This window comes from Melanerpes formicivorus, unplaced genomic scaffold, assembly GCF_026170545.1.
Source record: "Melanerpes formicivorus ecotype bairdi unplaced genomic scaffold, bMelFor1.0.p_v2 SCAF_178, whole genome shotgun sequence".
Taxonomy (NCBI): domain Eukaryota; kingdom Metazoa; phylum Chordata; class Aves; order Piciformes; family Picidae; genus Melanerpes; species Melanerpes formicivorus.
This window is the reverse complement of record NW_027142530.1, coordinates 140,821-155,957: the sequence shown is the minus strand read 5'-3', so window position 1 is coordinate 155,957 and position 15,137 is coordinate 140,821. Positions and strand designations below refer to the sequence as shown.

The 15,137-nt window shown below is 58.0% G+C and overlaps 1 protein-coding gene across 1 annotated transcript in view; it reads right to left on the bottom strand.

Moving 5' to 3' along the window:
• LOC137457418 (zinc finger protein 208-like) overlaps window positions 1-15,137 on the bottom strand; it is a gene marked incomplete at its 5' end in the record, with an annotated part of 316,357 nt that overhangs the window by 230,209 nt on the left and 71,011 nt on the right. Inside the window, 1 exon segment of the mRNA XM_068169313.1 lies at window positions 1,546-2,256. Within this exon segment, the coding sequence (XP_068025414.1) occupies window positions 1,546-2,256 (711 nt within the window).

Genomic DNA, 15,137 nt, shown 5'->3' with positions numbered 1-15,137 from the left:
GAGGGGAGAGACAAATTTGTTTGTTGGATCACACAGAACCAATGGCCTGGCAAGTTGAAGCCATGAGAGGATAAAGCTTTAGTAGATACAGGTGCCCAGAGTGCTCTGACACCATCAAACCACAAGGGGTGGAACCCTCCTGTGTTTCTGGTGTGGCAGGAGGATCCCCACACCTGGATGTGTTGGAAGCTGAGTACTGGGATGCAAGCCACAGTTTGCTTTCACTTGGAGGCATGGAAGGAGTCACTGGACTCGATTGCCCCAGAACTGGAAACACAGCCCCAGCATTTGCAGCATTTGGACTGGGCATGGACTGATCCAGACTGAGCTGGAACAGAGTGGAGCTGCAAAGCACCTGCAGTGAGCAGCCCTTTGGGTACTGCAAAGCAACCTCCTGTGGAGTGAGAATGGACAGTGCCTGAGGTGTGCTGCTGATTGCTGCTGGGCATGGTGCAGGTGGCACAGAATGAGGGCTTGGCAATATCAAAGGTTAAGTTGAAAGTTTGCTGCCATTACTCCACACCATCCTGCCTCATGCCACCTTCACAGGGACAGTGCTGGCTGGAGCAAAGTACTACAGGGCTTGAAATTCAGACGGCAACATGGGAGGCTTCCTGTTCTGGTTGCTGCTGTTGGGTTCTGGCTCTCAGGTGCTGGCTCTTTGCTGAGCGGGAGGGCTGAAGGGGTTTAACTCCTGGCTGCTGCTGCTCACTGCTGTGCTTCTTTCTGCAAACAGCCTCAGGTCAGTGTGCATTATGGGATCTCATTTGGATTCAACTCTTTTGAGCTTATCACAAGTCCTTATCCCAGCCCAGAGGGTTTTTTGATTCATGTGTGTATTTTTCCCTCACTTCTGTTTTGGGAGGGAACAGACAGCTTAACCTCTTCTCAGCTCTTCAACCTGTTCCAGCCCCAGAGTGGAAAGCCAACAGAAGCTTTCTGAGTTCTTCCAAAGATCTCCATCAGCTTCCCCCACACCTTCCAAAGATTCCAAAAGTCACTCCTAGGACCATCCAAATCCCAAACACCTAAGATCACCTGAAAACCCCTGAAGAATGTCTCTGAGATGCCCCTCAAGACTCCTCTGAGAGCCTCATTGTCCCCTCCCTGAACTGGGCACACAGCTCCACCCCATCCCTTGGGAGCAAATGCCCCCAATATTCAGGCATTGAGGCAGGGATATCTGAAATAAAAGCAAACAGACAGGATTTGGGTAACTTTTGGGTTTTATTGAGACAATTGGTCAATGGACATAGGATTTTTTACCCCAGGGAGACACAAAGCATTGGGGAAGAACCAGACAGACCGTGGCAAAGCCCTGCCCACCTCCACTGGGAGCTCCAGCTGTGCTGACTCAGCACTGTAATTGTTCTCTTTAGCAATAATTGGTGTTCCGAAGGGCAGGAGGTGTTTGTTGCTGCTGGTGTCCCCAGTCCCTGAGAAATGCAAAAGAAAAAGGGATGATTTTGGTGCTCGACAGGCCCTCTCAGAGGGGCCGCAATTACCCAACAGATTCTAGGTGGATTTATGCCTCCCCTCCAGTGCAGGCTGCTCTCTGGTGTGGGTGCAGCGGTGCTTGCTGAGGGATCGCTTCTCGGTGAAGCTCTTGCCACAGTCAGCACAGGTGAAAGGTTTCTCACCGGTGTGGGTGTGGTGGTGGTAAATGAGATAGCGCCTACGGCTGAAGGCCTGGCCGCACTCAGCACAGCTGAAAGACTTTTCGCCAGTGTGCACACGACGGTGCTCTGTGAGGTGTACGTTCTGGGTGAAGCTCTTGCCGCAGTCGGTACAGCTGTAAGGTTTCTCACCGTTATGGATGAGTTGGTGCTGGATTAATGCAGTACTCGTGGTAAAGCTCTTGCTGCACTCAGCACAGGGGAAGAGATGCTCTCCAGTGTGGATGCGGCGATGGATGGTGAGAGTGGAGCTGCGTTTGAAGTTCTTGCCACAGTCCCTGCAGGTAAAGGCCTTCTCACCGCTGTGGGTGAGGTAGTGTTGCATAAGATAAGAGATCTGCCTGAAGCGCTTGCCACAGTCGTCACAAGAGAAGGGCTTCTCTCCAGTGTGGGTGAGGCAGTGCTGGGTGAGACTATAGCGCTGGGTGAAGCGCTGACCGCAGTCAGCACAGGTGAACGGTTTCTCTCCAGTGTGGGTGCGGCGGTGCCGAGTGAGATTGCCGTGCTGGGTGAAGCTCTGTCCGCAGTCAGCACAGGTGAAAGGTTTCTCTCCACTGTGGGTGCGGCGGTGCTGGATGAGCTCGGAGTTCCAGCGGAACCTCTTGCCACAGTCACCACAAACGAAGGGCCGGGTGCCAGGCTGTGGACAGTGGTGCTTCACTAGCTCTGAGCCACCTGGGAAGCTCTGCCCACACTCAGGGCACTGATTCAGCTCTTTGGGTGACACTGAGGGACCTGCTCTGGCTTCATCCTCCTCCATACATTCCTCCCCCTCATCCTGCTCACCTTCATCATCCTCATTATCCTCCTCTTCATAGCTGTCATTCTCAGCATCATCCTCCATCTTGTCCTCTTTTTCCTCCTCATCCTCCTCTACCTTGGGACTGCACATTGGCTTCTCTAACTTGATCTCTGGGTGCTGCTTCTCCTCCCAGCTCTTGTCTGGGTCCTTCTGTGAGGCCATGCTGTGGCAGGAAGGGGTCACAGCTCTGCAATAGGGAAGATGGAAGCACCTGAGCCCAGGACCTCAAACCCTCAGATCCTGCCTGGGTCATGACAGTCCCTGACTCCCAACACCCAGCTGGAGAAGAGAATGCAGAGGGGACCTCAAACCTTCAGTTTCTGCCACAGTGTGGGTTCAGACCTTTAATACCTGTACTGAGACCCCAGGTTCCTGTGATCAGTGCCCTGAGGTTCCCTGGGGCTTACAAGTGGTCCCACTATCCTCGAGCCTGGTGGCATTGGCAGGGGGGATCCTGGCCCAATCTCTCCTGGCTCAGGCAATGGAGGCAGCAGCATTGACCAATGAAGACCAAACCACCTTCAACCTTCTCCCACCACCCACCACATCAGAACCCCCATCACCTCCTGCCACACAACTGACCCCCACAAGCCTGGGGAGTTTCCAAATTCCAACACCTGATGTGCCTCAGAACCCCTGGAGAGGTGAAATGTGGTGGGCAGGAGGAGGCGGAAGAGGCTGGGAGGTGCCCCGGGACTCCAGGATTCTGGGGGCTGGGGTCCTGCTGTTGCCCCACTCTGGGTTTCTTACCTCTTGGGCTGCTCCAAGGGGCAGATCTGCAAACTCTGCTTTTCCACACCACACAGAGGCAGGGATGATGGAGAGAGAGGGACACAACTCCTGGCACAGAGAAGCAAAGGTCTCAGAGAGGACTGACCTGCAATGGATGGCTCAGCACTGCCCAGGACCAGGCAGCACAGCTCAGCCTTGCTGGGGGCAGCTCCCAAGCCCAGCAGCACAGCCACAGCACACAGCCAGGGCTGCTCAAGATGGGAGGCCTCAACAAGTGCAGACTCAGCTCCTTGCCCAGCACACAGCTGCAGGCCAGCACCACAACACAGCTGCCTCCACACAGCCTCTCCCAGGCCTTCCCTGCAGCTTCCTCCCACTGCCTGCCCAGACCTCTGCTGCCTGCAGCTGCCTTTGACAGCAGATCTTGCTCTGGACCCAGCTCTCCTCCCTGGCTCTGCCCCCACCACACTCACTCTATGCCCAGCTCTGCCCTGCACACACCTCTCTGCTGCCCACTCCCCAACAGAAGATCACAGCAGCCCTCAGGACACACACAAAGGGAGCTTCATGATCTCTGCAGATGCAGCAAAGGGGGAAGGGACTTGGGCAGCTTCTTGCTAAACATCTTCAGCCCTCACTGGGATGCTGGAGGAGTCTCTGGCTCCTGCCCAAACCTCACACCTCCAGCACCCTTCACACACCTGCAGCCCAAAGACACTCAGTGGAAAGGCTTTGGCTTCCTTCTCTCCCTGACCATTTCTCTCAGCTTGCTCTTTGCAGTTCTCCTGGAGCTGCCACTCCACATCCCCAAGAGAAAATGAGGTTGGATGGGAGGGCACAGTGCCCATGGGCTGCTGTTCATCTCCCAGCTGACACAGGCAGAGCTGCAGCACAATTCACTCCTTTCACCTCCTCAAATGCTGCCAGATTCTGCCATTCCCTGCACACACATTTGCCACCTGGGCCCTGGATCCTATCCCCTTCTTGGGGGGACAAGGCCTAATTCCTGCCTGAACACACCCAGGCCCTTCCCTCATTCCCAGCCCATCCATGTCCCTACTGCCTTGGCTGTCCCATGGCCCTGTGTCCCCCACCTCCACTGCCACTGCAGCTGGAAGGGTGGAGTGGGAAATGCTGTGGCTGAGGAAGAATCTAAGGAACTGGGCTGGAAGCAGCAGCACAAGAATGGAAGGGGCCTGAGACTAAAGGCTGGGATCAGCTGGAGGGCTGAAAGAACAGCACCAAGCCAAGGGGGGGTTACAGATGAGGGCTGGGGAGGGACCCTGCAGACACCTCAGGCAGGATGTGAGGAGAGGAAGGGGGACAGAGAGGAAGTGAGACCTCAGGTGACTCCTGCCATGGGCTATGGCTGGGCTGTGTGGCTAGGAGCCCTGAGTGCCTGCTTGGGCTGTGCTGGATGTCAGGAGGGGTCAGGGGACTGTCCTCAGCCAGGAAGGGTTAGGGCCTTTCAGCGTCTGGGGTCAGCTGCTGCCAGCACCATTGGAGGTAGGAGCCAGGCAGAGCCACACAGCTGCTGAACTAAGCCCTCCCACCCCCTGCAGCCTTCACCCTCCATCTCTCCATCCAGTGCTCCAGCTCCACTCACTTGCTGCCCCCTCAGAGTCCCAAGGGTCCCACAACATCACCAGGGCTGATCTTTACAGCCAGTAGGTTCCAACAGAAGTCCCTGGATGAGAACATGGAGGAGAATACCTGTGGTGGGTGGAAGGCACTGGGATGTCTTACACCAGACAGTAGAGACCGCCAGAAGGGACAGCAGAGTCCAGAGGGACACCACAAAGTGTCATCTATCTCATTTCATCCCCACAAGGCCTGCACCCACTCTCTACAAAGGAACAGCACAGGATCTCCAACCTCCTTTGCCCTTCCTCTCTGCTCCCAGGAACATCTTCTGGCATCTCTCTCTGCAGAGGAGCTTTGAGGCCTTGGCAATGCTGCCAACTGCGGCCTGCAGAGGCCTGGCTCACCTGGGAGCTGCCTACCAGAAGCTGTAACTGCAGCTCTTGGGTATGGGGGAGGAGGGGCAGAGAGGCATGGGGGAGGGGGAAGGCATTTGGGGCCTGGGGTTCTGGCCTGCTTTGGTGGAGCTCTGGAGGAAGCTTTGGCCTAGGGAGGTTGCTTGGCTCCCGTGGCCCAGGCACACTATGGATTGTTGTGGATTTGATGCTTTGCACTGTAGGATGCAGCTCTGAACAGCACAGCCATGGAAACTGCCCAATTCTATCCAACCCTCTGGCCACAGCTTCGCATCAACTCCTTTCACAAGGCTCAGAGAGAGCCTCTCTGCCTCCTGAAACCTAAGGCAATACCCTGCAGAACAAGTTGGAGGAGCTCAAGGGGACAAGCTGCAGAGGGGGCCCAGGGCAACCTCCTGAGCTTCAACAAGAGCAAGGGCAGGGTCCTGCCCCGGGCCTGGCACAATCCTCACAATCAGGACAGGCTGGGGGAGGAGGGGATAGGAAGCAGCCCTGCAGAAAACCACTGTGTTATGCTGCTGGACAAGAAGCTGGACAGGAACAGACAGGGGGAGCCTGCAGCCCACAAGGCCAAGGGCAGCCTGGGCTGCACCAAAAGCAGCAGGGCCAGAGATGGACAGAGGCCATCCTGGCACTTGGCTCTGCCCTGCTGAGACTTCACCTGCAGCACTGCAGCCAGCTCTGGAGCCCTCAACACAGGAAGGACATGGACCTGATGGAGAGGGTCCAGAGGAGGGACACAAAAATGATCAGGGGCTTGGAGCAGCTCTGCTACCAGGACAGGCTGAGGGAGCTGGGGGTGATCAGCCTGGAGAGGAGAATACTCTATGGAGACCTAAGAGTGACCTTCTGGTACCTGAAGGGGACTACAAGAAGGCTGCAGAGGGACTCTTTGAAGCCATTGCCTCTGGTCCTGTCCCTGCAGGCTTTGCAAACTAGAGCAGAGCAGATTGAGATTGGAGGTGAGGAACAAGTTCTGCACCAGGAGGCTGCTGGAACACTGCAACAGGTTGCCCAGGGAGGGGCTTGAGGTCCCAGCCCTGCAGAGGTTCAAGGTGAGGCTGGACAGGGCTCTGGGCAACCTGAGCTAGTGCAGGATGTCCCTGCTGACTGCAGAGGGGCTTGGACTGCAGCACCTTTGCAGCTCCCTCCCAACCCAAACCACTCCAGGATTCTAGGAGGCTAAGGGCAGCATCCAGGGAGAGCAGGAAGAAGATGAGGCAGAGGAGGACAAGGAAGAGGACAAGGAGGAGGAGAACCAAAATCCCTTCCCAACTCCTCCAAACCTCTGCCAAATTCCTGGAAAGCTCTTCCAGCTCTGCAGAGTTCATTCTGAAGAGAGCTGAGGGAGTTGCTAGGCTCAGGAATGTCTTGCACACTCTGCACAAATGCTCCAGAAGCTTTCCAAGTGCCCTCAAAACCAGCAGCACAGCTCTGCTGCCACACAATGCCAGGCTGCAAGGGATCCCAAGGCTCAGCTGCTCCAACCATGCCAGCTGACACTGGACTGGAAAGGAGCTGGCCCAGCCCCCTGCCAAGCTGAGCCTTCCAACTCTGCCCTGCAGGGCAATCCACCACTGCCCTGGGGAGAGGATTCCAATGGCTGACTGGCAGGGAAAAGCTTTTGCCTCTGCAGGGCACTGTGCCACTTCAGCTCAACTCTTGCAGCAGCTCTTTGAGATCTGCCTTTGGAGCACCACAAACTCTGCAGCACTGCAGTGCAAAGCAGCTCAGCTTCAACTTCCAACTGCCTGAACTCTCACATTTTAAATTCAAGGCAGGGGCCAAGCTCACACCCAGCCCCCAAGCTCAAGAACCAGCAACTAAGGTCAGAGTCAGCTCCCAAGCACAAGAATCCAGATCAGAAATGCAAAACCAGCCCCCAGGCTCAGAGCCAGCTCCTAAGTTCACATCCAGGCCCCAAGCTCAAGAACCAGCAGCTAAGATCAGAACCACTTCCCAAGCTGAGAGCCACCTCCAGAGCTCACACCCAGGCCCCAAGCTCACAAGCCAGCAAACCAAACCAAACCAGGTTGGAAGAGACCTTCAAGATCATCACGTCCAACCCATCAACCAATCCAACCCACCCAAACAACTAACCCATGGCACCAAGTACCTCATCAAGTCTCCAAATAAGGTCAGAGCCACAATAATAACCACAATAATAAGCAAATAAGGACAGAACCACATTCCAAGCTCAAGAGCCAGCCCCCAAGCTCAAGAGACAGCCACTAAGGTCCAGAACCTAGATCAAAAGCGCAGACTCGACTCCCAAGCCAGCAACTAAGGTCAGAGTCACTTACCAAGCTCAAGAACCAGTCCCTGACCTCAGAGACAGGCCCTGAAGTCAGGAACCACACCCCAAGCCCAGAGCCAGCAACTAAGGTCAGAACCCCTTTCCAAGCTCACACCCAGACCCCAAGCTCAAGAAACAGCTCCCAAGCCAGCAATTAAGGTCAGAACCACTTTCCAACCTCAGGAACTAGCCCCCAAGCTCCAGTACCAGCAACAAAAGTCAGAGCCAAGCTCCAGAGCCAGCCCCCGCAAGCTCAAGAGTCAGCCAGTAAGGTCAGAACCACTTTCCAAGCTCAAGAAGCAGCAGCTAAGATCAGAACCACTTCCCAAGCTCAGAGCCAGCCCCTAAGCTCACAACCAGCCCCCAAGCTCAAGAACCAGTCCCTGACCTCAGAGACAGGCCCTGAGGTCAAGAACCACACCCCAAGCCCAGAGCCAACAACTAAGCTCAAAACCCCTTTCCAAGCTCACAACCAGACCCCAAGCTCAAGAGCCAGCAACTAAGGTCAGAACACTTCCCAAGCTCACAGCCAGCCCCCAGGTTCAAGAACCAACCCCCAAGCTCCAGAACCAGCAACTAACATCAGAACCACTTCCTAAGCTCACACCCAGACCCCCAATCACAGTATCACAGTAGAACTTAGGTTGGAAAGGACCTCGAGGATCATCGAGTCCAACCTATCAACACAGACCCCATGACTAGACCATGGCACCAAGTGCCACGTCCAATCTCCCCTTGAACGCCTCCAGGGTCGATGACTCAACCACCTCCCTGGGCAGCACTTTCCAATGCCGAATGACTCGCTCGGTGAAGAACTTCCTCCTCACCTCGAGTCTAAACCTCCTCTGGCACAGCTTGAGACTGTGTCCCCTTGTTCTGGTGCTGCTTGCCTGGGAGAAGAGACCAACCCCTTCCCGGCCACAACCACCTTTCAGGTAGTTGTAGAGGGCAATGAGGTCACCCCTGAGCCTCCTCTTCTCCAGGCTAAACACTCCCAGCTCCCTCAGCCTCTCCTCATAGGGCTTGTGTTCAAGGCCTCTCCCCAGCCTTGTTGCCCTTCTCTGGACATGTTCAAGTGTCTCAATGTCCTTCTTAAACTGAGGGGCCCAGAACTGGACACAGGACTCAAGGTGTGGCCTAACCAAAGCAGAGTACAGGGGCACAATGACTTCCCTGCTCCTGCTGGCCACACTATTCCTAATGCAGGCCAGGATGCTATTGGCCCTCTTGGCCACCTGGGCACACTGCTGGCTCATATTCAGGTGGCTATCGACCAGCACACCCAGGTCCCTCTCTGTTTGGCAGCTCTCAGCCACTCCAACCCCAGCCTGTAGCTCTGCATGGGATTGCCGTAACCAAAGTGCAGCACTCGGCACTTGGACTTGTTGAATGCCATCCCATTGGACTCTGCCCATCTGTCCAGTCTGTCGAGGTCCCTCTGCAAAAGGGAACTCTGCAAGCTCAAGAAACAGCTCCCAAGCCAGCAAGTAAGGTCAGAACCACTTTCCAACCTCAGGAACCAGCCCCCAAGCTCCAGTACCAACAACAAAGGTCAGAAGCAAGCTCCAGAGCCAGCCCCCACAAGCTCAAGAGCAAGCAAGCAAGGTCAGCACCACTTCCCAAGCTCAAGAACCAACCCCTGACCTCAGAGACAGGCCCTGAGGTCAAGAACCACACCCCAAGCCCAGAGCCAGCAACTAAGGTCAGAATCCCTTTCCAAGCTCACACCCAGCCCCCAGGCTCAGAGCCAGTTTCACAACTTTGCTTATTTCAAGTTCCCTTCATTGCACTTCTGCTAAGTGTCCAAACTGAAGCACTCAGAGAATGCTTTGGCCTGGAAGGGACCCCAAAGATCAGACAGCTCCAACCCCCTGCCATGCCCACAGACACCTTCCACCACACCAGGCTGCTCAAGCCCTCATCCAACCTCACCCTCAGCACCTCCAGGGAGGGGGCAGCCAGCACCTCCCTGCCCAACCTGCTCCAGGCTCTCACCACCCCCCACTCCAAACTATTGCCTCCCAAGCACCACTCCAAATCTGCCCTCCTCAACCTTCAATCCACTCCCCCTCAGCCCATCACTCCCAGCCCCTCACAAAAGTCCGTCCACCGCTCTCCTGCAGCCCCCAGCAGCTACCACAAGGCTGCTCCAACCTCTCCCCACAGCCTTCTCCTCTCCAGCCTCAACAGACACAACTCTCACAGCCAACCCCCACAGGGGAGATGCCACAGCCCTCCCACCACCCCCAGGGCCTCCTGCACACCCCCTCCAACAGCTCAACCTCCTGCCCCTCCTGGGGGCACCACAGCTGCACACAGCACTCCAGCTGGCAGCACACAATGCTGCCAGCACAAAAGCCATTGCAGCAAAAGCCTCAACCTGTGCTCAGCTGCCAAAACCAAAGGGACCTCAACTTGGCCACAAGAGAAAGGACCAAACTCAGCCAAGACACTGATCCAACACCCAAGGCTGCACAAAACAACCACCAACAGCTTCCAGCAACAGCAGACCTGCAGCTGGGCTGCAAAGCTCTGCAGAAGAAAACCACTCCAGAAGGGCTCCAGGGCCTCAGGGATTGCAAAGCCCAGGCTCTCACTCTCCTCCTGCACAAGGAAAGCTTCACTTGCCCACAAGAAGCCAAACACTTCCCCACACCAATCCATCCACACCACTTGACTTTCAACCTCCTTCAAGCCCTTGCCTGGCAGCAGCACTTCCTCAGCCCACAGCTCCAGCAACACCACAAGGCCTTGAAGGCTCTCCTGCACTCCACACCTCTCAGCCACACCCACACCCCTTGGCCACCCACAACCCAACAAGCTTCCTGCTCACCACTTCTCTTCCCAAGCCTCACCTCCCTTTGGCCCTCTCAGCACACCACCAACTAACCCCAGAAGGCTCCAGCTGACAGCACTGCTTGCAAGAATCCCAGGCACTTCCAAGGGCAGACTGTGAGCCCAGAGGCAAAACCCAAACCTTTCCCCTCTCCACAGGACTCTCTCCCATTTCCCATTCTTCCCAGCACCTCCAGCACCTAAGAGGCATTTGCTCTGGGGCAGCTTCCTCACACAGCCACACAATTGCCTGGCCTGCAAAAGACCTCTCTCAGCACTGAGGCCAACTGCCAGCCCCAACACCACCAGGGACACCAAACCATGGCCCCATGGCCACACCTTGCTGCAACACCTCCAGCCATGGCCACTCCACTGCCTCCCTGGGCAGCCTCTGCCAGGCCCTGACCACTCTGGCACCAAACTCATTCCTCCTCCTCTCCAACATCTTTATTGATGATCTGGATGAGGGCATTGAGTCCATCAGCAGTAAATTTGCTGACGACACCAAGCTGGGGTCAGAAGTTGATCTGCTGGAGGGTAGAGAGGCTCTGCAGAGGGACCTCGACAGGCTGGACAGATGGGCAGAATCCAAGGGCAGGAGATTGAACACATCCAAGCGCCGGGTTCTGCACATTGGCCACAACAACCCCAGGCAGAGCTACAGGCTGGGGTCAGAGTGGCTGGAGAGCAGCCAGGCAGAGAAAGACCTGGGGGTGCTGGTCGATGGGAGGCTGAACATGAGCCTGCAGTGTGCCCAGGCAGCCAAGAGGGCCAATGGCATCCTGGCCTGCATTAAGAACAGTGTGGCCAGCAGAAGCAGGGAGGTCATTCTGCCCCTGTACACTGCACTGGTTAGGCCACACCTCGAGTCCTGTATCCAGTTCTGGGCCCCTCAGTTTAGGAAGGAGGTTGACTTGCTGGAAGGTGTCCAGAGAAGGGCAATGAAGTTGGTGAGGGGTTTGGAACACAGTCCTGTGAGGAGAGGCTGAGGGAGCTGGGGTTGCTTAGCCTGAAGAAGAGGTGACTCAGGGGTGACCTTATTGCTGTCTACAACTACCTGAAGGGAGGTTGTAGACAGGCAGAGGTTGGTCTCTTCTCCCAGGCAGCCAGCACCAGAGCAAGAGGACACAGTCTCAGGCTGCACCAGGGGAGGTTTAGGCTGGAGGTTAGGAGGAAGTTCTATACAGAGAGAGTGATTGCCCATTGGGATGGGCTGCCTAGGGAGGTGGTGGAGTCACCGTCATTGGAGGTGTTCAGGAGGAGACTTGATGGGGTGTTTGGTTACATGGGTTAGTTGATTAGGTGGTGCTGGATGATAGGTTGGACATGATGATCCTGAAGGTCTCTTCCAACCTGGTTTATTCAATTCTTTTATATTCTATTCAACCTAAGCCTCCCCTGCCACAATTTCAGGCCACTTCCTCTCCTACCACCTGAGACTAGGCAGAAGAGCCCAACCCCCACCTCACTGCAGCCTCCTTGCAGGCAGCTCCAGAGGCCAAGAGGTCTCCCCTCAGCCTCCTCCACACTAAACACTCACAGCTCCCTCACCTGCTCCTCACCAGCCCTGCTCTCCAGACCCTTCCACACCTTTCTTGCCCTTCTCTGCACCTGCTGCAGACCCTCAAAGTCCTTCTTGGAGTCTGGGGCCCAAAACTCACCCCAGCATTCCAGGGGTGGCCTCCCCAGGGCCCAGGACAGGAGGACAATCCCTGCCTTGGCCCTTCTGGACACAGCACTGCTGAGACTTGCAGAGCACTGCAATTGCTTTGCTCACTTGCAGCAATCATTTCCTTCCCTTCCCAGCTCATTGCACAGCAAACAGCAGCAAGGGAATTGCTTTGGCTTCTGCTGAAGCTCCTCCAAGGAAGCTGCAGGACTTCTCACCACCAAAACCATCAACAACAGGCTGCCCCCAGCCCAAGCCAAACCTTTCAGTCCAAGTCAATGCAGTTCCTCAGCCACAAGCAGACACTCAACAGCTCAGCCTCATTTGGCTGCCTGCCAGCAAGCATTTCCCCAGTGGCAGAGCAGCTGAAACACAGCCATCTGGTTCTGACCATGCTTCCTGCCAGCACAGCTGACAAAAGCTCTGCACAGCTCTCAGCCTGCAGCCACACAGCAAAAGCTCCTCCTGCCCTGAGCCTTTCTATGCTCAGGAGGCCTGCAGAGAAACTGAGAATCACTCTGCAACCCCCCAGGGAATCTTTGTGCCTCAAGAGCTTGCAGAGCACAGAGGCCTTGGATGCCACCACCCCCAGCACAGCCAAACCGCCCCACAGCTGACACCAGCCCCAGGCGCTCCCAAGCTCAGGCTCAGCACAGCACCCACGCCTGACACCCCCACGGCACCCAGCACACAGCCTGCCCACAGCTCCCCCCCCGCGCCTGGCCCTCAGCCCAGCCGCTGCCCTTCAGCACAGCAGCCGCCCGGCACCTGCCAGCACAAAGCCTCCAAACCCCCAGGGCTCCCCCACACACCCCCACAGCAGCCTCTGCTGCAAGCCACACCCCACGCTCACCACCACCTCTCCTGCACACAGCAGCCCCCACAGCGCCGCTGCCACCTCAGCTCTGCTGCCAGCCCAGCCCCCAGCACAGGGACACAGGGCCAGGGACAGCCCCTGCAGCCCACCAATGGCTCCGCCTGCAACACAGCAGCAGCCAAAGGGGGCCTGCAGCTGCCCCCACCAGGGGGAGGCAGCAGCACAGCACCACAACGAACCCCCCAAACACACCCACCCCGACCCAGACCCACACACAGCTCCCCACAACCGCACCCACCCCCTCGCACCACCCCACCACTCCCCCACTCCCAGCCTCACCACCCCGACCCACACCACACCCACACACAGCCTCCCCCACCACCACCAACTCCTACCCCCAAACCCACACAGCCCCACGGGCTCCTCACCAGCCCCTCACACGCCCCTCTCGGACCCTCAGCCCCCACCCAACCTCACACACGCCCCCCACAACTCCACAGCCCCCAACAACCACCCCCCACAGCCCCACCCACACCAGCCCCACACCTCACCGAGCCCTCCTCAAGCCCAGCTCCAGCACACAGCCCTCAGCCCCACGGCAGCCCAATGCCAACCCCACCAGCCGCTCCCCCAAGCCCCAAGGGATCCCCACCCCAGCAGCCCCCACTCTGCCCCTCGCCTGCCCACACCTACCCCACAGCCCAGGACAAAGGGGCGCACAGCAGCAGGAAGAGGAAGGACCAAGAGCTCGGAGCAGAGGCAGCTGCCGACTGCCGTCCCCTGCAGCCTCCTGGCAGCCTGGGCGAGCAGAGAGCGATGCAATGGAGGCCCCGAACCGCCCACGTTGCAGCCCAGCCCAGGCGGGGGCTGGGGCCGCAGGGGAAGCCCCGCCCACGGCCGGGCAGCCGCAGCCAATGAGAGGCGGCGGGAGCGCGGCAGCTCCTCCCCCTGGGCGTTGCCGAGGCCCAGCCAGGAGCTGCCCCTGCCGGCCGCGGCCGCCATTGTTGCTGCCCCGTGGGGAGCGGCAGCGGGGCCGGAGCGCGGGAGAAGTGCCGGAGGTGCTGGCGGGCGAGCGGCAGCTGCCGGCTGGTGAGCTGCGGCGGGGCGGGAGGGGCTGAGGGGGCCGGGGAGCGGCGCTGAGGGCGGGAGCTCGGCCGCGGGGCGATGCTTTCTGTCCCCCTCCGAGCCGCCGTCGCCTTCCTGCCGCCGGAGCCGCGTGGCAGCGGCTGTGCCCTTCCCCTGCGTCCTTCTCCTGCCCTCACGTGACACAAGGGGGGGCAGGGCTGGGACCGAGCCGCACGGCACCAACGCCAGCCCCGCCCCCAGCCCCGCCCCCAGCCCCCGGGACCGCCCCCAGCCCCCGGGACCGCCCCCAGAGCCTTTTAGCTCCTCCCAGGTCCCTTTAGGACCCCCCCAGACCCTTGTAGTTCATCCCAGGTCCCTTTGAGACACCCCCAGATCCTTTAAGTTCATCCCCGGCACCTTCAGGATCTCTCCATCCTCCCTCAAACCACCCCAGGACCCCCCCAACCCCCCACAAACCATCCTAGGACACCCCCAGACCCTTGTAGTTCCTCCCAGGTCCCTTTAGGACCCCCCCCAGGTCCCCCCCAAGACGCCCCCAGCCCCTTTAAGTTCATCCCTGGCACCTTTAGGACACCCCCAGCCCCCCTCAAACCACCCCTGGACACCCCCAGACCCTTTAAGCTCATCCCAGTCTCTTCAGGACACCCCCAGGTTCCCCCCTCAAAGACACCCCCAGCCCCTTTAAGTTCATCCCTGGCACCTTTAGGACCCCCCCAGCCCCTTACAAACCATCCCAGGACACCCCCAGACCCTTGTAGTTCCTCCCAGGTCCCTTTAGGACCCCCCCAGGTGCCCCCCAAGACACCCCCAGATCCTTTAAGTTCATCCCTGGCACCTTTAGGACACCCCCAGCCCCCCACAAACCATCCCAGGACCCCCCCAGACCCTTTTAGTTCCTCCCAGGTCTCTTCAGGACCTTCCCAGGTCCCCCCTCAAAGACACCCCCAGCCCCTTTAAGTTCATCCCTGGCACCTTTAAGATCTCTCCATCCCCCCTCAAACCACCCCAGGACCCCCCCCAGCTCCTCTACAAACCACCCCAGGACCCCCCCAGGACCCTTTAAGCTCCTCCCAGGACCCTCTAGGACACCCCCAGCCCCTTACAAGCCACCCCAGGACCCCCCCCAGCCCCTTTTAGTTCATCCCAGGACCCTTTAGGACACCCCCAGCTCCCCCCCCCAAGACACCCCCAGCCCCTATAAGTTCATCCCTGGCACCTTCAGGCCCC